This window comes from Musca domestica, unplaced genomic scaffold, assembly GCF_030504385.1.
Source record: "Musca domestica strain aabys unplaced genomic scaffold, Musca_domestica.polishedcontigs.V.1.1 18, whole genome shotgun sequence".
Classification (NCBI taxonomy): domain Eukaryota; kingdom Metazoa; phylum Arthropoda; class Insecta; order Diptera; family Muscidae; genus Musca; species Musca domestica.
Genome location: NW_026712238.1, coordinates 2,978,408 through 3,003,393, shown reverse-complemented (window position 1 = coordinate 3,003,393; position 24,986 = coordinate 2,978,408). Strand labels below are relative to the sequence as shown.

The window sequence follows — 24,986 nt, the reverse complement described above, 5'->3', positions numbered from 1 at the left end:
ATTAGTTTTTCCAACACAAAGGATAGTTTTTAAGAACACACACACTCTCATACATACAAATGCTGGTGGGAGATGAGAAAAAAAAAACTTTGTGTTTTTCTTTGCATTTTTCTAATGGCAATAGAAAACTTTGAAATAAACAAAAGAAATGAAACACAAAACAAATGAAACCACTTGAGCTGCTGTTGGCATCTTTTTTTTTTGTTGTTTGGTTGCAGTTTTGCATTTGGTGGAGATGGGGTTTGAATTTTCACAATTTTTATATATTTTTTCGTTTATATCCCGTTTTTTGTGTTTGTTTGCCTTTCTTTCTAACGATTTACCAAATAAAATTTAATGCTCTCTCTCGTGGAAGAGTATTTTTTTGCGGTTAACACTGTTTTATGCACACTCATTTGCAGTAGATATCGCTCACACAATTACAACGGCAAATGGCACACTTCAACTGAATTTGTTGACAATTTTTTCCATCCTCTATTATTTTTTTTTTTTTCTTTTTGGAAAACTCACATACACTCACTCACACTGTGGCATAAAATCCCCAGACATAATACCGTCATTATCGTTAAGTGTTGCTGGCGTTTTGGTGTTTTTTTTTTTTTTTTTTTTTGAATGCAACTGGAAATGTGCAACATTAGCCCGGAATAAAAAAACAAAGAGTAGATTGCACAATTTTGCCTGAAAATTCAAAACACTCACACAATTTCCTGCTGTAATTTGGCCCACGACCACCACCATGAATCGGCTGGTATTAGGGATAACATGATGGCCCAAAATGGTGTTGGGTCAGAGATATTTGAAGGGCCCGCGGAAGTTCAGTGATCAGTTGAGAATTTTGCTTCAATTTGGCAAAGATGAAACTATTTGTTTTAAAATTTTGTTTGTTATTTAAAATTGAAAATAATTTTGAAGTGAAAATTTCTATTGACTTTTTTTGATTTGACTTTTTTTCGTTTTTGTTTTTTTGATGGAAATAAAAAATGTTGCTGAGTTTGTTGTTTTGTTTGAAAACAAATTTTTATGTGTTGATGTTTTTTTTTTTTTAATTCATGTAAGCAAGTATTTTTTTATTTTTGTTGTACTATGTATATATTTTGTGGTTATTTCCGTATTCCGTTTATAAACGCGTGTGCGAGCACGCGGAAAAACAAAAGTAAACTGTTCCACTGCTGCACATCGAACTATTCCTTACTTGGGTTCTTCCTTGTTGTCGCCGTTGCTGCTGTTGGTGTCGCTAGAGCTGCTGCTGCTGCTGTCGATGATGTTGCTGCCATCGTTGCCTTGCTCATGATTATCGTTGCACTCATCATCATCATCGTCAGAGCGAATATTTTCATTATTTGAATCTGGTGTACAAGCAACTTCGTTGTCGTAGTCTTTGTCGTCGTTGTCGTAGTCGCAGTCGTAAGCGTTGCCTTCATCATCATAATCATCAACATCTTCTTCTAAAAAGAGTATTTGTTTTGTTGAACATTTCTGGCCACTGTTGTGTTTTTCTTTCCAGTTCAAATGCCTTTACACAAGGGGCACAAATGCCACAACGACCGACTTCTTCCTCAACATTGTCGTCGACGTCGTCATTTTCAACCTCATCATCAACATTACCATCGCCATCAGAGCGATTTTTCTTCCTCTCACACAACTAACACTGAGACACGCACACTTGCACTAACGCATCCGAAATATAACCGTCGTCCGCACCATAGCAAGAAAATAGCACTATTCTTCTTCTTTCCTTCTTCTCACTTTTTGCCTCTTTGTGTGTGTGTTTTTTTTTTTTTTAAACTTCTTGTAACATAGATTTTCTTTTACTCAATGTGTGCGTACGTGCGTGTGATATATGTATTTTCCTTTGCTTGTTGTCATTTAGTCGGTTTTCACGCTTTACACGCACAAGTAGCTCACACTTGCAACACACTAACACACACAGTTTCAAACACTCGCGCGCTCACCAGTGTACCTTCTATCTGCTCACAGTAGCATAGAACACAAGAATAATGGGCAGAAATCAAAGAAAAACACACTTTGCTTTTTCATGCCTTGTTTTTTCTTCCTCCACTAAGAATTATTACCACGGAGCTGTATTCCATACGACGACAAGTAGCAGTGAAACGCCGCACACGAATGCTGTACGTTATACCGACAATGCTGGCACCAAGTGCTGCCTGGCTGGCTTTTTTCCTTCGAACCGGAATTCGCACACATTCGTCGCACTCTCACACTCATTGGCCAGAGTCAAACACAGAGTCAGAGTCGCTCGGCATTTTTTCGCAGCGGTTCTCACACAAATCACTTTGTATTGAGTAAGGCACAAGAACTTTCATCAAACAAGCAAACAAACTCTCTCCGACGACACAGAGAGACTTGAAAATATTGAAATGCAGCTCATTTTCTCGCACTAGGTCCCAGAACACCACACAACGCGTGAGTAAGAAAATTTAGAGCATTAGGAGAAGAAAGCGTCGCACTTCAAATGAGAGGGACAACGTTTATGTGTCGGCATTTGCGGCTTTAGCAGACAAAAACGTGCTACCGCAATTTACAGTAGCGTTGAGGTAGGAGAGGAGAGTAAACATTTGCAAAAGCTTTCTTCCGTTTCACGTGTATTTGTGTTACATATTGCACCTGCATGGTTAACAGAGAGGAACGGAGTGGAATGGAATTGAAATGTTAATGTTAAATGAAGTGTGCATCCTATTTTAGTGTTAGTGGATTTTGGTATGATAAAATTGATGCAAGGAATAAAGGAGTTTCTTTTATTAAAAAGTAAATAAAAATAAAAAATAAGCTAAGTTGAATACCCTCCACCATTTGGAATGATTTTGACAATTTTCAAAAGAATAAAATCCGTTAAAAATTCTGTTAAAATCTTAAAAATACCGAATGTAGCCTTTATATTAGGGTCTATATGACGACGTGGACCTGCATAGGCAACTATTGTCGTAAACCATTACAATACGCAAATGCGAAACTTGAATGAAAAAATTCGGTGAATAATGTAGCTAAAATCTTCAAAATACCTAATATCGGGAGGTACCGTTATATTCGGGCTATACGAAGACGTGGACCTGCACAGACAATTTTCTGACATAGGCTGAAGTATCCATTATGAACATTTTCTCTGGTTTTTCGACCTTTTTCGATAGTTAATAAAAACAATTATTTGAGCTTGAGGTCAAACTTTTTGGTTTTTTTTTTTTTAATTATTTATTTTTCTTTTTCCGATATTTCGAAGCTCTTTGAGTTTCATCTTCAGGGTGATTTGCAAATAATTAAAATAATAAACTTAAAACTAGCGTAGTGTGACTACTACCGTCAAGTGTTATTATTGCAATAATAACAATATTGCAATAATAACACTTGACGGTAGTAGTCACACTACGCTAGTTTTAAGTTTATTATTTTAATTATTTGCAAATCACCCTGAAGATGAAACTCAAAGAGCTTCGAAATATCGGAAAAAGAAAAATAAATAATTAAAAAAAAACCAAAAAGTTTGACCTCAAGCTCAAATAATTGTTTTTATTATCCATTATGAACTTCAAAATCAAATTTGCAACGATTCCGGTGAATAATGTCGCTATAATCATCAAAATGCCAAATATCGGGAGGTGCCGTCATATGGGGGGTATATGAATACGTGGACCTGTATAGACAATTTTCTGTCTTAGGCTGTAGTATCTATTACGAACTTCAAATACTAAATTTGAAACAATTCCTGTGAATAATGTCGCTAAAATCATCAAAATACCGAATATAGGGAGGTACCGTTATGTGGGGGCTATACGAAGACGTGGTCCTGCACGGATAATTTTCTGTCATAGACTGTAGCATTCATTACGAACATCAAAATACATAAAATCTGGAGGCACCATTATATGGGCGCCATCGCTCGCCAGACAGACGAATAAAATGTTCACACCCTAACACTCCACAGGGTATTATAAGCTTGATGGGACAAATATTTTCAAAACTTTGTAATATGGATTTCGGCCCAAATATATAATACCGAACGTTATATCTCTGAGATTTGAGTCTATCTGGATATTTGTTTCCACCCGTCCGTCTGCCCATGTTAAGTTGTAATCACTCCACAGTTCTCAATTATAATTCAACTCTTGACAACTTTTCAATGACTTAATGTTAGGGCTAGAATAGATGCCTATAGGTTTTAATGATGAATGAAACATAAATTTTCCTGATTTACTGTCGCTAAAGAAGTCATCGGTTTACGCGGAATTTTACAAAACATTGTTCTTCAGATCATGTAGGATATTGTTTTTAGAGCATTCATTACGGGCGCCTCTATCTCTATTGTTTTTAGAGATGACAGCTTAATATGTAGTGATTAAAATCGACAAAAATCGATGCGCAATCGAGCATGGGGTTAGAATCTAGGAGAATTTTGAGAGAATTTAGGGCAGAGGCCTACCATTCTGAAGGGTTTTAGGATATAATTTAGCTTGTGAAATGGACCATAACTTTTGTATAAAAATACTGAAATGTCCATGAGAAATCAAATTTTCATTCCCCGACGAAGTCAGAAGTAGATTTGTGACAATCTAGTTCCATTGTTCCATTATAATGTACCGTGGACTCCAGTATGAACACTCTGCGTATAAGTGATATGAAATTTATGAAATCACTCATACGTTTAGCAACTCGTGTACTAAACTAAGAACTAGATTGACAAAACTCTGGTCAGAAGGCATAAAACGAAACTTCTCACCTTAAAATTTACCTATTAGCACGCCACGGAATTTTGCGTAGTTTCGAGGCTCCGGTTGAAAACCAAAATGTTACATTATTTTAAGAATTAAATGGACAAATAATAAATGTCAAAATTTATATAACGGATTTATTATTATTTTTCTTTTGAAAATTTTGGTTTCTTATCTACGGGAACTGCAACTAACAGTGAATTATTTAATTTTTTATCTCAGTATCTTGAAAAATTTGTTCATTATAGCCAAATGGTTTGACATCTACTGGAAGATTGCCACAAACCATAGTGGTGTTGGATATCCAATGATTAAACCTGGCCGACAATATCATACATAAACAGGGTGAGATGAAAAAATTGCAACCAATTTCAGACGTCTATCATTTCTAAGATACTCGTCCGACAGCTGTTAAAATTATTCCAGTGACAGCTTATTATATTCTTTACAAGCGTACAAAAGCAAAGATGTTATTCCTGATGGAATTCCAGCGTGATAGTGTGATTTCATTGTATTTGGCTGGAAAACCACGAGTGACTATAGTTAGAGTGCTCCATTCTGCAGATATTGAAAAATGAGCTCGGGGTAAAGCCATTGAAATTCCAACAAGTGCAAGAACTTACACCGCAACAGACAGAAAATAGACTCAAAAGAGCTAAAGAGTTTCTTCGTTTGTCCGAAAGTGGTGAACTGCCGAATTTGATTTTCTCTGATGAGAAAACATTCGTTGTTCAGCAGTTTGTTAGCAAACAAAATGATCATATTTATATTGCCAAAAAGGTCAGCTGAAAATGTGCACCTTCGGTTGGCCACCATAACTCAAGCGCCCTGCATGGTGATGGTGTGGGCCGCCATAACAGCCGATGGTCGCTCTCCACTCGTATTAATCAACCGTGGCATCAGAATAAATGCCAAATAATATCGCGAAAATATTCTGGAGGGTGTATTAAAGCCTTGGGCAATGCAAAAATTTTGGCCAAAGACCTTGGACATTCCAACAGGACTCATCATCATCGCACTCAGCACGCCACCCAAGAATAGTTACAAAATGAGGTTCTTCGCTTAATTTCCAGCGCACAATGGCCACCAATACCTCCGGATACCAATCCGTTGGACTATTGTGTCTGGAGTATTTTGGAAAGCCAGCTTGGCACTAAAAATTACCAAGCCAATTAAAAATTACCTCAAGCAAGCGCTTCGCCGAGAATAGGCCAAAATTTTGCAGAACAACATTCGGGCAGCGTGTGACGGTTGCATTGGCCGTTTGAAGGCCATAATTCTTGCCAAAGGTGACAAATTTGAACAAAACTAAACTTATTCTACTTACATAAACATCAACTTTTACAAGGTGTGCTAGCAAGCCCATGTGACAACCAAGTTTGCTTTTAAAATAAGTATTTGTGATTTAAAATTTAAAAAAAGTGAAAAAAAAACCGTTGAAAAATAATGTTAAAGTCATATGTAATGCTACTAAAGTACGAAGTCTTATCGAATATAAAGAGTTACCGTTATATTGGGGCCTACGTAGACTTGGACCTTCATAGGCAATCTTCTGTTACAGACGGTGGTACCCATTTGGAACCTCAAATAGAAATTTGAAACAATTCCAAAGAAAAATGTCGCTTGAATCCTCAAAATACGCAGTTATATGAGAGCTGTACGAAGTCATGGTATTGCATAGGCAATTTTCTATCACAGATGGTAGTACCCATTAAGAACTTCAAATACGAAATAGGATACAATTCCAAAGAATAATTTCTCCAAAATACCTAATATAGGGTATATATGCTATTTTCTGTCATTTGATGTAGTACCCAAACTACCGAATATAAGGAGGTACCGTTATATGGGGGACGTAAACTGTTTGAGCAATTTTGTGTCATAGGATGTTGTATCCTTTTAGAAATTGGCATTGCATATTTACACAAATTACCAAAATACCGAATATTTGGAGGTACAGTTATACAAGGACTATATTAAAACTTAGACCCACATTGAAAACATATGCTACCAATTTACATCAACTTTTTGTTAAAAATGTGACAAAAGCAACATTTAAAAATCTTAAATCTGTCGTTACAGTTATATGGTGGCCATACCAAAATATGGACCTATATATAGCCCATTTCAATACCAAAAGTCCTGCAGTATAAACCTTCTTTATTTTGTTCGGAAGCTAGATTAATTTCCTTAGACGGACATATCGGCAGGGGGACAAACATCGCTAAATAGACATACTTTTATGCTGTTCAAGAATATTTATAATACTTTGTGGGGTCTGAAATGTATATTTCGAGGTGTTACAAATGGAATGACAAACTTAATATATCCTTTATACTATTGTGGAGGATATAAAATCTTAAATCGCAATAGTGCAATAACTACTAAATTTATTATGAAATGTGGTCAAAAGTTGTCATCTTCTCCGATCTTTGTTAGGCCTTTGTATAAAGGAACTATACATTTTCACAGAAGGTAGTCCCTGGTTTATGTATATTTATATAGGATATTTAGAGGTCTTGCAAACGGAATTACAACTTTCTATTGGAATTTAACAAAAAAATGAATTTCTTTAAATTATTAAAAAATCATTTTATACTTATTGAGCATTCGATTAAGAGTTAAAGAAACTCCACTTTTTTGTGAAAGTTCAATGTCAGAAATTAATGTGTGATCAACTTGACCGTCCGACATTAACAATGGTGATGTTTCATGTCCATTCATTAACATTGTCCAAGAACAGGACCAATGTTAACTTTGGTGAGAGAGATAATCATGCTCTCAGTTTATCACCAAAATCTCTCACAAACTCTTTTTCTGCTCTCATGCTTTTAGTACTCCGTGTCTCTATTTTCAATTGAGGTGTTATTGCTCTGGTGATATAATTGCTTCCTTTTACTGCACACATAAAGCTCTTCTTGCATAATATATTTTTCCGGTAACTATTATTTCTGCTACACGCTTCTGCTGTCGCTGCTGCGCCTGCAGACAATGCATATTGACAAGCACACACATACAAATACCTACAGACATTGATACATATGAGCATAAAATACACCCAGTGCAGAATTGGCAATAGTGCAACGTGTTTTCTGTTCTTTTGGCCCAATAAAAACAGCTACAACAACGACAACAATATTGACGGCTGAAACAACAACAGCAACAACGATGCTTTGCAGAAGGCATTCACATCATAAACTATGACGATAAAAATTGCAAATGAAAGAAAAACAAAAAAACACAGAAGAGGAAAACCTGTACAAACTATTTACAGAGTTACATTATTCGATACATACAGATATTGTTTTGTGTTTGTCTAATTGGAGAGGTGTCATGTGGGGGAGAGAGGAGAGGGTTTTAAAGGAAAATGCATGGATTTTTTTTTTTTTTTTTTTTTTTTTGGATAAACCAAATAATTGTTTTTTGTTTTTTGTTATGTTTCAAAATTTAACAATAATTGCTGCTGTTTTAGGTCCATTGTGGTCAGACATATGCCCCGAGAAGGGTCATTAAGCCCTAATAGAAATTTACGTCAGGAGAGAACGATTTGTTTGTTTTTGTTACACGGCTGCATACTCTAATGTGTCGACAACACGAGCAGCAAATAGTTTAACCCGGTTGTAACCCAAAAACGAAAGACATAAAATAAAACAATAAAATGAAGCGCTGGCGAAAAATCCAGAGCGCCAGCGAGCCAGAGAGAGAGAGAGTGAAGAACTATTTGAGGAGCATAAGTTGGGATGTCGTTCTACAGATTTTGTCATAGTGATTGTAAGCACGCTGGATGTCTTGCCTGCCTGCCGGCTGGTGTTTCCACAAATAACGGCAATGATGCTAACACACGAGAGGTACCTATGTAGATGGGGTTGTTCATCGGCGGATATTCCCCCATTTTTTTTTTGCTGTTGCCATTGTTACGGATGTGGATAATTTCTGGTATTCTGACGTTGTATGGGCCGCCACATCTAGTATTGAAACAAATTTGAGGTTACACTATGATGCAATCGTGATGACGTTAAATGACGACAACGACGATGATTGCAACAACATACCTTGACGTTAACAGGACAACGTGTTTCCGGAAACATCTACGTATATTGTTTGAGAGGCCATTTACCAAGGCTAGGAGATGCAACTTGAGAAACGAAATTAAATTATTTCTTAAAAAATAGAAATAATTGAAAAAAAAATTTGTATTCCATTTATTTCCGAAATTTTGGAGAGATAGAGAGAGCGAGTTTTAAATGTGTATTTTGTGAAGTTGCTTTGTGCAAGTGTTAATTGACACAATTTTCAAAAGATGCGCCTGGAACTTTTTCGGGGGTTTTTGAGTATGCTATCCTGTTTTATTCTGCTCAATTTTCAGCTTGGCATAATTTTGGCCCGGTTTATTGCCTTCGTTGTTGGCGTCGTTGTTGCTGCTGCCTCTGCCACTGTCACTGCCGCCATCGCTGCTGCCACTCAAAGTGGATAATGTTGATGTAGGTCTGGATTTTCAGGGCAATGCATTGCAGTTATAGAGTAAATGTGAGCCATTCAGAGAGTTTGGTAAATAAATAGAGAGTTGGAGAGCCATATGGGAGTGATAACCAAAAATATCTGGAAATAAACAAATGATAATTTTTATCTAAGGAGATATAGAGGAAATTATGGTCATATTAATTATCAATTTTTATTTTATTCAGAATCTAAAAAAAATTGAAAAAAAAACTCCATTTATTGGCCCTACTCTCTTTTGCATTGGCTCCTTTGAAAAGCTTCGCCAACTCCATTTGAAATTACAAACTTAAAGCAATGTCCGCTTACATTCATAACTCTCTTTCTCTGGGAACAGAGTAAATGAGAGTTATTCCCAGCGACAATAAATGAAGCAAAATTGCAAACTCTCTCCAGCAGTGCTCTCCCGGAGCCTAGAAAAAAGTCACAACACAAACTTGAAGCACGAGCAAGTCACGCGACTTTTAATGCCAAAAATTTGTGATACTTAGAATACCAACACCAATACATTTTCAATATCCAATGCACACACACACACACTACATTGACAACCTGGCTGCTAACAGAGCGCAGAGGAAACGCAGCGGCAGCTCTCAGCTTTTATATGCAATTTGAAGTTACCGGTCAGTGTGTTGTCCCCGTCACTCCCCGTCAAAAAGAAAAGCTAAAGCTATTATGGTCTATATTTTAATCGTAAGGCCAAAAATGGAAGCAGAGCAGCAACAACAACAAACTCAGAATCAAGTCAGACAACGTCAAAAAGTTAAGCGCTTGCGCTGCACCGGGGACAAAGAGGAAACAATTTTGTTTATTAAAAAATTTCCGCATCATTTGTACACAGATGAAGATGAGCAGCAAGCCAGCCAGGCAGCCATCCAGCCATCCAGCCAGCCAGTTGTCGCTACACAATAATGAGGGCAATAATTATGATAATCATTATCGCCGCCACCACCATCATCGCCCAGCATCTCTGGCAATGATGACGCTGAAAAAGCAAATAACAACAAAGACAGATTGCAGACTCAAGCCATAATTCTTCGGTGGAAAATTTTTCGAAATACGAATCCTTTAACCTTTTTCCTCGGCCTTCTCATTGTCTCGACCTACTTCCTACGTCCCCCCCATCCCCATTGAGCAGCAATCTTCCGTCTCCTGCTGCCACAAAAACTAACGTGTGATAATCTCTGCGCCATCACCGAGATAAACTTGCCAGCAAAATAACAACAGCAAAAAAAAAAAAAGAAGAAGAAGGCAAACATCCAACAAATCTTCTCAGCAGGGTTAATAAACCTTACACGGTAATTTTTAATTTAAACTCGGCAAAATTGAAACAAAAAACGAACACCGCATCAAAAAATTAATTTTGGCTAACAAAATGAGGTTTTTTTGTGGAAAAGTCATAAATTTTTTTGTTATGTTTTACGCACGTTTTACTTTTTGTAAGGCAGTCATTGCTTCTTCTTGATTTCTTAACATGCTTTTGCCTTGGCCCAGAGCAGAGGCTAACCCCAAAAGAAGGACAGACTTTTATGGCTGTAAGTGTGCACATGCATATGGTATGTATGCATGAGTGAGTGTGTATATGTGCGGTTAGTGTTTAAGACAATTTCAACGCCATTTGGATTTTCTTAGGAGGTTCGCAGTAGCTTACCATGTGTGTAAGACACTGAAAAGGGATATTTTAGTTCGATGTGGGGGCTGGCTGTCTTCATTATGCAACACAAACACTCTCTCACACACATACAATGCACAATAATGCATCTGTATTGAGGCAACAACAATTCAGGTTGATTTTTGATGTGGTGAGTGTGAGAGTGTGGGTGTGTGTGCGGTTTATTTTATTGTTTTGTCTTTGCATATGCATTACTTTTTTTCTGTTATCTGGTTTGTTATTGAAAACTGGGTTAACAAACTTTTGGGCTCAAACAGCTGGGCATTTTCAAGAAATAAAAAGAAAATTAAAAGTTTTTTTCTCGAATAGGGTTCAGGGATACAAATTGGAAAAAATATTAAATTAGATAGGGTGGAAGCAAAAATGCATATTCTTCACTTGAGACTTTCTCCAAAAATGAAGCTTTGATTGAGATTTTTGTATAGAATGGAAGTGTGATATATTAGCAATGAAAAACGTAAACATATAATGTCGACTTGAAATATATACATTTTGAATGAAGTCGTGAAATGCTAATATACCTTGATATATTGTTTATTTTGAGGTTTATAGTAAAATTTTATACACATGTTCTTTACACTTTCAGCCAGAAACTTAAATTTGCCCCTCGATAAACGGCCAAGAAAATAATCACGAGTATTAATAAAAATTAGAAAATGTTTTGAGCTCTTTGAGGAAATAGCCATTGAATTCTACTGTAGGTATTCAAGTCATATATTTAATGTTAATTTCACAATATATGAGTACTGTGAGTTGTTATTCGATTTTTATTATAAACTAGCTGGCCCGGTCCGCGTTGCCGGCCCTTACTTTTAGTCTTTAATGCATATTTTTTTAAGCATTATAGTATTATGAAAGCGGCACAATTTTTATTATAAGTAAAATAACTCCATAGTAATTTCTAAATAGAAATAAACATTCATGGGAAAAATTATAATAGATAATAATCTACCGTCGGTTTTAGATATTTTGAATAGAGTGATCTTATTTTTCAGCCTAAGGCTATAATTGAGTGTTAAAAACCTGTATGATATAGAACTTCTATAATAGCCCCATGTGAAAACTCAGCTAAATTTTTGGTATTGAATTTCCAATGTTAAGAATACCGTGCTGCGTGGTATTTAGTTTTGTCCACCTCATAATTGACGGCGGAATGATTTCAAAATAGTCAAAGATAATTGTTTTTTTACACCCATTACCGTGAAATATTAATTAATTTATTTTTGTCATTTAAATTGTGAGTTGGAGAACCCATAAAGTCCATATTTTTCATCATAGTATAATTCAATAACGAACAAAAAAATTAATATTCGTGATTTTTTCATGTTTCTGCCACAATTTGATATTTCGGAGTTTATGGCATGTAGATGTTAATCCCACATCTACGTTCCCAACCAATATTCTCTTGGGAGTTTCAAATTCAATAGTATATCAAATTTTCTTTTCTGACCAAACATTGGTTAGGAAAGCGGATTTGTGGGTACACTAATATGAGAACTATACTCGAATAAATGCCTATGTGGACAATTATCTGAGGGACGATTCTCTACCCCAGAGTTGCCTAAATACAATTTTTTAGCCAAATCAATTGATGAATGTGGTCAAGACCAAGATGGACTCTACTCCGAAAATTGAAAATATTATGAGAAGAGGTTTTTTACACCCTTAGAAACAAAGATGCCAAATAAAGGCCTAAAGATGAAAAAAATGTCGAAGACCCCGAACATGGCTTAAATTATATGATGGTTATACCAAAACATGATCATATTTTGCGAGGATGGTTTCTTATCAAATTAAAATGGGTGTGAGAAAAATGTGGTTAAAATGTAAACAATACTTGAAATAGGGTTGTACCCTTATCCGGGGGTCATATATCATGACCTGCAAAAGCGATTTAAGACATCTTGAAAGTTTAGGAACAATTTCTTTATTTTTTCCTAAATGTCCAATTCGCTCTACCATTTTGCACCCTTTATATTCGTTATTTCACTGACTGCAGTTCCAATGAATTGCATTTTGAGTTCTCATTGGGCGGATTATTGCCATATGAAAGATGTAGGTCCACGTAGGTCACTCATTTTATTTTAAATATTATTCATTCAGATTTCAAGGCAATAAAAAATGTTCACTTCAATATAGTATGTCAAATTGAAAAAAATCACACCAAAAAGAAATTTGTTATTAATATTTTTATTGGATACCATTCCAAAATTGTATGAATTGTCAAGCCGTTCTTTAGTTATACCTTATGTAATTTTTTCCCCGATTTGAGAATTTTTGCAATGAGATCTCTTTTTTCAAGATTTTTAGAAATTTTGACTTAAATTTGGTGTGACCGCGTTAAATTATTTCGATAACATCTATTTCGTTTCGCCACCACATAATTTGGTACTACACTTCAATGTAACCCGGCTTCTATTTCAGTTCTCAAGAAATCGAGTCAAAATAAATTGGTATTAATATTCGAATCAAAAAGAAAAAAAAAAAATATTAAAAAAACACTACAAATGTACATTCGAAAAAAGTAAGTCAAAATGGAAAAAAAACATACAAAATAAAACATTACGATTGTACATTTCAGAAGTCAAAATGAAAATGTTAATATATCACATTTTTACGCGATTTTTTTGAATATTATCCTTTTCGGAAAAGAGACAATTCAGAATTTGTATGAATCGTTAAAATCAGATCAGCGGTTCTTGAGTTATAAGCGTAGTAACTAACACAACTTACATTTATATATATAGATTGAAGTAGAGTTTGTTAAAAATTTGAGTTATTGCCAATGTTCGATTGTTTAAATATATTTTGACTTCTGTTATGATTATTTTAAAATTTTGACCTTCTGTGTAGTAGATTCCGAAGGAATGGGTCAATAAATTCCAGATTTATCAAAGATTTTTGGTTGGGAAGAATATTTAGATATAAAATGTTGTAAAGAATCACTGACTTCATTCACAAGTTATGACAGATAAAAGAACTGAAAATTGTGATCCTTTGTGGGTGGGGTACCAGAAGGGGTTCACAGATATATATCATCTTCACAACATATCTTGTGTTAGCAAAAATGTTTGCATGTGTGAAATTTGAAGAGAGTTGGTTGCTATTTCTTGAACCCTATGTGTTGGAGCTATCAGAAGAAATGGTCCGACCTCTACTATATCTTTAACAGATCTTGTGTCAATGGAAATATTTGGAAGTACCAAGTCTGAATGAAATCGGATGTTAATTTCGCGTTTTATGACTTTCATGGATATTCAAAATGTTGATCCTTTGTGGAGGAAGTCCAGAAGGAGTGGACATACATATTCCATCTTCACAGCAGATCTTATGTTAATATAAATAATGGGATGCGTGTAATTTGAAGACAACCAAACTCTTACATAACATTTTCTAAGAGTAATTATTATTCTGTTGTTACTAAATTGTCAGGCTTAATCCCTTCATTATTGTTTTTATAAAAACAACGTTTGTTTATTAGTGGAGAACGATGGTAATGTAAGGCAGTGAAGAAAGATGTAAATGTTTATAAGTGCGGTTGTAAGATTTAAAAAATTTGCCAAAAGAATTTTAGTTTTATTTAATTTTTTGGTTCCTCTTCTATTGAGCTTACGATATCGTCACTTGGGTAAAAAATGTTTCTTGTCTAATATTACGACATTCCAAGTATGGCCCAAATCGAATACTCCCTTCGAGATTATCCTGCCAGACAGACGGACGGACATCGGTCCAAGACCTAGGGTCTAAAACCGTTATTTCGATATTTTTGTGATATTTAGTTTTTTATTGTCTATTAATACTGCATAAATTATTTTAAATTTCTCTTAAAATATTAAGTTGGACAGTTTTATATACCCTACACCACACGGTGGACAGGGTATTATGTCGTTGTACATTTGTTTGTAACAGGCAAAAGGAAACAAGATAGACCCATAGTTCCTTTTGATGACCTGCATGGAATCACATTCTGTGTCGATGTATGCATGTCCATCCGTCAGTCCATTCTTTTTTTTTAAACCAAGTTATTGCCCAATCGAGATGAAATTTTGCACAAATAATTTGGTTCACCCAAGGACGAACCATAATGAAATTGGATATAATCTGTTAAAAGTGAGATATAGCTCCCATATATATCCAAAGACCTAAAATGGTAATGACTAGACAAAATGCATTGTGTCTGCAAAACATAAAGAAACAGCTCATGATAGAGGTTTGTTAATATAAAAACAACAATCACAGAAACGTATGACAAATAAAAGCTTGCAAAATGCAAAAATGTGGTTTCAAAATTCCATAGACATTTCCAAAAATGTGCATATTGCCTTAGCGGTTTAAATCAGTTAACATTGGTAACTATATTGTTATGATATGGTATTTTCACAGGGTTGCCATATTTTGACTCTGTCTTCTCCTATCTTTATACTTCTATGTCTTTGATATTTCTTCGTCATTTGTAATGTCAGCCTAAAGAGTATACAATTTTACACAAACAATCAAATAAGGCCTGAAAATAAGTGTTCTAAATTTGATAGAAATCAGTTCAGAAATAGCTATAGCTCCCATATGTATTGTTCATCCGATTTGTTATTTTTGTCCTCCGCAACCGCAATATGCACGCTGTAGCAACGATATTTGGGGAAATTTTTTCAAATTCAACTGAGAAATACCTTTTCTTAATTTGATCGAGATCTGTTCAAATCTAGATATAGCTCCTTTATATATTTTTTTCTGATTTCAAGTTAATTGTGCACCAAATGGGTAAAACAAGCCCGAATTGGAAAATTTTGTCCCTTGGACTTTAAATTATAACTATACAGGGTGAGATAAAAAAAACCGCAACAAAGTCAAAACGTCATAATTTCTAAATTTTTTTTTAAATTTTATTTAATGAAACCAAAAAATGTCGGAAATAGCATCAAATATTAGAATAAGTTTAGATTTGTTCGATTTGGTCACCTTTGGCACGAATTATGGCCTTCAAACGGCCAGTTAAACCGTCACACACTGCCCGAATGTTGCTCTGCGGTATTTCGGCCCATTCCCGGCGAAACCCTTGCATTTGAGGTGATCGACACTTTGGTATTTTTTATTTCCAACCTTGCTTTCCAAAATACTCCCGACACAACAGTCCAACGAAGAACCTTATTTTGTAACTATTCATGGGTGACGCGTGCTGAGTGCGATGATGCTGAGTCCTGTTGTAATGTCCAAGGTCAAAATCTTTGCGGTTCCAAGGCTTTAATACACCCTCTAGAATATTTTCGAGATAATATTCGGCATTTATTCTGATGCCACGGTCAATTAGTACTAGCGGAGAGCGACTATCGGCTGTAATGGCGTTCCACACTATGGCCGGCACTTCATATTGGCTGTGATTGGAATAATTTTAACAGCTATCGGATGAGTGGCTTAGAAATGACAGCAGTCTGAAGTTGGTTGCAGTTTTTCATCTCACCATGTAAATCATATAGTAGTCTTATGTTCCCTTTTTTTGACAAGGGATATATAACTATGAAAATGATTTAGAAATCTTCAAAATAATTAAAATCGGCTAGTTATATGACGGAACCAGCACTCTACTTAAAAATTCAAATGCCAAATTAAAACACATTTGGTCGAAGAATATTTCGAGATTATACTATATATGAGAGCTTTATTTAAATCAGGATCAATATATACCTTTTGTAATATCAATCATTCTAGGAATAATATAAAAGCCAAGGTTTCCAAGACAGTTCTTTAATATGGCGACCTCTATCGTAATTACAAATGGTGAGAGGAGAGGCAAACGAACATAATTTAATCGACAAAGAATGAATCTCTTATACATTTTATGAGGTCCCTAACTGTTACAAACCTGTGACATTTGAAACACTTAAATACCGTTACGTGTTTACTTCAATTTATAAATTAATATCGATTCTGAGGACCAAAACTCCGAAAACTCTAAAAAATATATATAAGAGTATACGCAAAATGTCTTTTGTTAATATTAAATACAAAATATTGTAAACAACATATAAGCATAAACCCCAGTTTGACTGCAGTTGTAAGCCAACAACTTACCAAAATTTAGGGTTTTTTAAAAAGAAAAGCTAGCTTTGTAACTTTCGGCATATTTCATACCCTCCTTGTTCGAATTTACAAAAAAAAAACCACAAATTCAATAACTTCGTCGTCTCTACGTCAGACGTATTTTCTTGGGTGCTTTTTAATTGTTCAAAACATTCCTCTTTTATAAGTTTAAATTTACCGTGGTTTCGCATTTCCCAATTTAAAATCATATCGAAAACTTAAATTTCCAAAATAACTTGATGGTATCATTCAATACATAGTACATCTGAAAATAATAATCAAGGTTCCCCTAACTACACTGAAAACTAAAGCCTTCATAATGAAGTACACACACATGTATGTTCACACTTTATGGACGCACACACACACTCCTATACATGCCCAACGATCCATGTATGTAACACAGAATGTTCGACTAAATATGCTTAAAAGTTAACAACACCTCTAATGGCAGTGCAAATTCATTAACTTTTTGTGTGTTTTGTTCATTACTTTTATGATTGTTTGTTTGTGCGTGTGTGTGTGCATGCGAGTGCTCGTATTTATGTTGTTGCCATTGTTTTAGTAGTTTCATTGTTCTTTCTGCTGCCATAGTTAAAGGGACGGTTTACTATTTTTTTTTTTTTTTTTGGTTTCCCCATTTTCTAGGTGAGAAATATTTGTAACTGAATTTTTGTATGCATCCGAACTAGCAGCTGGGAAATTGTGAATTCGAAGAAAAAAAACTTTGCACAAACAATTTTTGTGTGCGAATATTTATTGTTGGTATTGTGTCGTATTTTTTTGTGATACGTGAACGTATTTATATACCTGGCTGCGGCTGCCTTACCTTAGCACGTGTGTTTTTATTTGTTTAATGCGTTGTTATATTAACCACAAAAATGAACATAAAATTCGTTCATTCTGTAAACACGAATTTTAATTACATCAAATACTTTCAAGTTGTAGTTGGAATATGGGAAAAACATCCATGTTGGTTTTAGTGAGCTAGGTGACAAAATGCTTCAAAATATTGGGAAATGTTTGGAATGAGTTCAATTTCAGTGTGAACATATGTTATTGTGTTATTAATACAATATTTCTACTAAAATTAAAAATTGGCTCTGAGGATCTTCTGACAATTCGCAAGACGGTGAGTCGTTGGAACTTGTTCAGAAATTATGAAGATGATGGCACAGTCGGTCCAAGCCTATTTGAAGTCGACCAAGACAATTTGTTATGTATTTTCATAACTGAAGTCGATGACGAACATTAATCATATCGATCAAACATTAAACCAATGGTTCCACCTCCATGGTTCCACCTCCATCTCAAAAATGCCAAAAAAGTCGATGTTACCGGGTAGTTGTTATTTTTAGAGAACTTAAAATTTCGCACTAAAACCGAAAATCTGTTAAAAAATGTGGCTAAATACACCAACAATTTCGAATATTCGGAAGTACCGCCTTTTAAGTGATTAGCAAGTGTCTTAAAATGCACAATTTGTTCAGTTTGGCAAACATTTTTAACGAAAACCTCACACATCGTACTGAACTCCCAGAGTTTTAAGGTTTTTTTATATTATTTGAGTTTTTCTATTTTCGAAAATGTTTCAAAATCTGAGGAGGATGTTAGTAAAACTGTTGCAATATGGATACACATCAATTTTTTCTGTTCAAAACTAATTTAAAGTCTCCATATGTAAGCGCAAGAAAAACAAGTAAGCAAAGTCTATAGCCGTGCGGGGCCGACCATGTAATACCCTACAACACTACAATATGTCAGAAGTCCCCTTGTGTCGAAAACCATTTTGGAAGATTTCGCTTTGGAAATGAAATCACGGAGCACTGCCCAGGAATTACTCTTAGCATTTTGACAGGCTAATATTTACGCACTCCGTCGTGCTCTCTCATCAGGCGTGTCGATTGGCATCAATTGTGTGATAAGGATTTTTTTGCTTTTGGTTCTTTTGAACCACTAGATATTATGCGATCATCACCAAAAGCAATAGGGTTCTATTCTGGCCACATCCCCACCTCCATTCTAAATTTCATGAAGATCGGGCCATAATTGCGACATGTAGAGTGATTACAATTTACCATGGACAGACGGATGGACGGACGGACGGACATACATAGCAAGATTCAGCTCAGCTCGGCGAGATAGGAAGATCCATATATACATTCCTATGTGGGAAACTAATATTTCGAGGTGTTACATCATTTTTGGCCCAATCAAACTTATAATACCCCCAACACATAGTGTTGTAGGGTATAAAAATAAAATTTCAGGATCCCAGCTCAGTTCCTTCACTCAATGCAAATTTAGTAACATTTAGTGCGCATATCCCATCAAACAACTATCTGCATTTCTTCATCTTAGACACCAACAATGATCCAAAACTAGTACCGTGTAGTACTTTCCGAACGAATATAGTACGAACGAAACTAAACCAAAACCAGATCTTAACACCATATACCAACACAGACCTCAATATCAAACTTCGGGATTCCAGCTCTATATCTTTACTCAATACCAAATTTAGTAGCATTTAGTACTTTTCGACCTAGTATAGTTCGCATTTTCAAAACAATCTCCATATCATATCCAGTTATCGCATTATAAAATTTCAAGGTTTCAGCTCAATCACTTTACCTAGTACCAAATGTAGTTCAATTTAATACTTTACGTACAAATATAGGACGCATTTCCAAACCATCGTCAAATATCAAGCACGAGTACCACCAGTAATCTAAATATCAAATTACAGAATGTCCGAAACCACTTCCATATGTCCAGGCTACATATGAACAGCGCCCCATATGCCAAATTTAGGATTTAAAGCCAAATCAATACCAAATTGTACCATTGTTCAGTACTTTCCGTGCACTTGTAGTACACATTTCCAAACCCATCTCCATATCGCAATTCTGAATACAACATAGGCCTTACTATCACTTTCGAGAACTCCTGCCATGTCCATTTACCCAAAACAAAATGTAGTAGCATTTAGTACTTTTCTTACAAATATAGGACGCATTTCCAAACCACTGCCAAATTTCAAACACCGATATGAAATATAAAGTTTCACAATTTTATTTCTATTCTCACCAAAATCCTTTTTTACGCATGTAAACAACATAATGAGCTGTCACTGGGAATAATTTTAACATCTGTCGGACGAGTGGCTTAGAAATGACAGCTGGTTGCAGTTTTTTCATCTCACCCTGTACTAGGTGCTTATTTTAAATTCCAGAGTTTCCTATAATTTTACAAATATCTAACTCACATGATTTTCGTTAAACATAAAAAAACAGTTTATAACAAAGCCAAACAGTTTATAACAATGCCACACAGATTACTTCCAAATAACTACCCTGAAAATCTCCCTTACGACATTTCCGAAACCAACTAGGCTACACGTAAACAGCGACAATTATAACAAAATTTCAGACTTCAAGCACTATCTGTTCAACCAATATCAAATTGTCTTAAATATAGTGTTATTTAGCACTTATCGTGCACTTGTTGCACATATTTGTAAAACCAACTCTTTATCATAAACCCGCCTCCAACAGGGATCCCATTGCAAAATTCTAGCTTCATCCGTTCGCCCTAAACCAAACTGTTTCAAATTTAGTACACAATTCCAAGACACCCTCATATATTAAACTTTCTTTCCAAACTTGATTCTCATACCAAATTGAAAGTTTTTTTAAGCAAGTGTTACCATTTTAAGACTTTAGTACCATTTTAGAATTTTCGTAACCATTTTCGAATTTCCAAAAATTTGGCAGCCGTTCATCATTGACTCTCATTCCAAACTTGTTCAATACAATGTATTGAATTTTTCGTACATTTAAGTACTTTTCGTACCATTTTAGTACGAATTTCCACAAATCCAGCCTTATCACACGCCTATGCACCCAGACTGGCTCTAATGCAACATTTCGAAATTCTAGCTTCAGCCATTGTTCCTGGTCATTGTTTCTAGCCAGTCTCTCTTCTACATATATAGACTATGAGGGATGATGGTACTGTCTAATTTCAGGCTTTCCTAATGAAAAGTCTAAATTAAATAATTAAAAGACCATGTGTCGGCAGGTTTAGCTTAGTGTACTGAAATACAAAGTTCGAAGATGGTCTTTAATATAATGATATCGGATATTTGAAATTTGAAACACTATTTCCAATTTAGTGCTTATAGTTCGGCACTGGTATATATTTCTGAAAATTGTCTATATAGGCCCACGTTATTGTAGAACAGACTTTTAGCTATACTTCCCTGTAGAGTTGTACAAATCTAGTTAGATCGATCGAACTAGTTATCTATCTAAATCCGTGGACTCCGGTCGTTTGTAGGGAAACTCTGCGTATGAGTCATATGAAATATATAACATTTATGAAATCACTCATACTTTTAGGAACTGGTGACATAACTCTTTATCACGGTATTTGCTATTTTCATGATTTTGGTCAGATTTTTTAATAGATTTGTCCATAATTCGGTATATGATTTTCGAAATATGTTAAATCCCGTTTTTCATTTCTTTGGATGTGACATCTCTAAGGTGGTAATTTCCATCATTTTCAACATATTTTGATTTCTTTGTGAAATTCGTTTAGCTGTGTCATTCTGTTTCTAACTCCTCAAATAATATTCATAATAATTTTCTGATTTTTTTAGTTTTCAAATTCTTTTCAAATGGCAAACTGAGCTGCTTTTTTTGCTTTGTTTTTAATTCAATTTATTTTAAAACAAGTAAGAAAGGCTATAGCCTTGCGGGGCCGACCATGTGATACCCTACAACACTACAATATGTTCGAAGTCCCCTTATGTCCAAATCCATTTAGGAAGAAAAATTATTAAAATTAAATAAAAATTTAAAATTTTTTGGCCGTTTAAACCTCTAAATGCACATCCTACGAACAACAGGCTTCAATTCCGACCCCACCCCCATGCAAAATTTCGTGAGGATCGGACGATAATTGTGACATACATACAGTACCCTTAAAACGTAGTGTTGAGGGGTGTAAACATTTAGAAAATTTAAAATTCAAAATTGTAAGTCAAATTGAAAAAATCGCATGCGATAAAAAAATATGACTAAAATGGAAAAAAAAGAAACAAGAGATATAACTTTTTTATTGGTATATTATCCCGCGATTTTCTTAGATTTTATCCTTTTCTGGCAAGAGACCATTCCGAATTGATGGGAATTCTGAAAACCGGCCCAGCGGTTCTTGATTTATAAGCAGAATAAATAAGAGCAATTCTTTTACATATATATATTGTACCTATTTTGCTATATATCCGATTTCTTGGCTATTAGCATCACTGTAATGGTCAGAAGTGATATTTTAATGTATTTGTGATTTCGCTAGGATTAAAAATATTCGCGGTTTAGTTTTTTAACACAAAAGTTAGGGTATATTTTACCCGCTAAATATTGTCGGATGGCCGCTCAAATTGGTAGGTTTCTGCCCAGTCCCAAACTCTAACTCCATGTAAATTTTCGCGTCGATTGGTTCATAATTGTGACCTATAGAGCAACTGAAAAATCAGGAAAATTTTCTGTTTTTGGTCCATTTCAACCCCTAAGTATCGTGCAATCATCTCCAAAAACAATAGGGTTCTATTCTGACCATAACCACACCTCCATTTTCAATTTTGTGAGGATCGGTTCATAATTGCGACCTGTAGCTTGATTACAAATTAACATGGACAGACGGACGGACGGACATACATAGCTAGGTCGACTCAGCTCGGCGAGCTAGGAAGACCCATATATACTTTCCTACGTGGGAAACCAATATTTCGAGGTGTTACATAATTTTTGGCCCAATCAAACTTATAATACCCCCAACACAAAGTGTTAATAAATATAACGACTTTGGAAATTTTACTGATAACAATGTGAGAATTACTTTGGTAGAAAATTTTAACCCTTAAAGTGTACAAGGTCACAGTGTACAACACATAAATATTCAAAAATATTATAATTATTTTTTTTTTGTGCTGCACAGTCATAAAATCATAAAATCTTTCTAGTAAAAGCTCCATAATTTCAAACATTATAATATTGCACAAAATAAATATGCCCTAATTGATTTCCAATTAAATGTAATTAGTTTTAATAACCATTGAAATTGGAGATTTAAATATTTCATACATTTTAAGTTCGGTACAAACACACACTTTAATTGTTTTATGATATTTATATGGGTAATGTATTAAAACTAATTAAGATTTTTATTACTGATTTGGGAAATAATTATAAAGACTGTATATGTTATATATATTTGAGGAGAAATATGGGTCAATTTTATTCCTAAATCTTCAATGATAATTTATGGATAACATTATTTACGTTACATTTTATTTCTATTTTCGTGTTGTATATCTAATTTTTTCAGCATTTTGGTGAGAATTTTCTAGAAAGAAAGTTATTCGTGATGGAATTCAAGGGTGATAGTGTGATTTCTTTATATTTGGCTAGAAAACCACAACAGACTAATGTTAGAGCACTCCAGCATTTAAATGTGAATAAATCTTTTGTGTCTCGTACCATCGCTCGTTACTGGTAGCGTAGCCCGACGTCAAGGAGGTGGACGGAAGAAAACAGCAACATCAGAAATGGTTCGAAAAGTAAAGAAGCGACTTGATCGAAACCCGCGTCGCAGTGGCCGAAAAATGGCTTTGTGAGCTGAACGTATTTCAATATTCCATTCGGCAAATATTGAAACATGAGCTCGGGGTAAAGCCATTGACATTCCAAAAATTGCAAGAACTTACACCGCAACAGATAGAAAATAGACTCAAAAGAGCTAAAGAGTTTCTTCGCTTGGCCGAAAGTGGTGAACTGCCGAATTTGTTTTTCGCCGATGAGAAAACATTCGTTGCCCAGCAGTTTGTAAACAAATAAAATGATTGTGTTTATTGTGCAAAAAAGCGTCAACTGAAAATGTGCACCTTCGGTTGGCCACCAGCACTCAAGCGCCGTCCACGGTGATGGTGTGGGCCGCCATAACAGGCGATGGTCGGCTCTCCGCTCATATTAATCGACTATGGCATAAGAAAAAATGCGGAATATCATCGCGAAAATATTCTGGAGGGTGTGTTAAAACCTTGGGCGCGCAAATATTTTGGCCGCAGACCTTGGACATTCCAACAGGACTCAGCAAGCGTCATCCAAGAATGGTTACAAAATGAGGTTTCTCTCTTCATATCCAGCGCACAATGACCACCAAAATCTCCGGATACCAATTCGTTGGACTATTGTGTCCGGAGTATTTTGAAAAGCAATGTTGTCACTAAAAAAAACCTTAAGCAAGCGCTTCACCGGGAATGGGCCAAAGTATCGCAGAACAACATTCGGGCACCGTGTGACGGTTTCATTGGGCGTTTGAAAGCCATAATTCGTGCCAAAGGTGACCATTTCGAACAAATCTAAAGATATTCTAAAATTTAACGCTCTTTCCGACATTTTTTATTTCATTCAATAAAATTTAAAAACAAATGTAGACATGACATAATTGACTTATGATCTTATGCTGATCAAAAATATACATACTTTGTGGGGTCTAGAATTCTTATTTCGAAGAGTTAAAAACGGAATGACAAACCTCCCTTCATACTTAAATTGGGTGAATTTCATAATGTTGATCTCGTCATTTTTTGGAAGCTCAACTCAAAGTACTTCTCAAGGTCAATTTTTACCCCTCTGACTTTGACGCCAAATTTGTGTCATAATTTTATATAAACAATACTGCTACTTCTAATAAGAATTTAGTTCTGCTGCATTCCATCTCAATCTTAAATTTAACCAAAAATATTTTCTTTGTCGTAGTGAGAACCACCGATGTATCTACCTATCAACGATGTTATTCTTTCGGTGTGATTTATTTTTAATGAATAGAAATGTCGTATTTGTCTCTTTTTCGGAAACCTTGCACCGCATTCCCGTACATACCTATGTATGTGTGTATGTATGCATACCACCATTAGTAGATGTTTGTCTATTTCATAATAATAATAAATT

At 35.1% G+C, this 24,986-nt stretch overlaps 2 protein-coding genes across 2 annotated transcripts in view; both read right to left on the bottom strand.

Moving 5' to 3' along the window:
- Positions 1 to 2,112, bottom strand: part of LOC101897882 (innexin shaking-B) — a 703,106-nt gene extending 700,994 nt beyond the window's left edge. The window contains exon 1 of the mRNA XM_059120861.1: positions 700 to 2,112. The gene's annotated coding sequence lies outside the window, so the exon portion shown is untranslated. The remainder of the gene's footprint in view (positions 1 to 699) is intronic.
- Positions 1,189 to 1,581, bottom strand: LOC105261742 (putative uncharacterized protein DDB_G0287265). Its single transcript, XM_011293671.2, has 2 exons — positions 1,562 to 1,581; positions 1,189 to 1,513 (listed from the first exon to the last, which is right to left on the bottom strand). The coding sequence occupies exons 1-2, from the start codon at positions 1,579 to 1,581 to the stop codon at positions 1,189 to 1,191; spliced, it is 345 nt and encodes a 114-aa protein (XP_011291973.2).
- Positions 2,113 to 24,986: the final 22,874 nt, after the last annotated feature.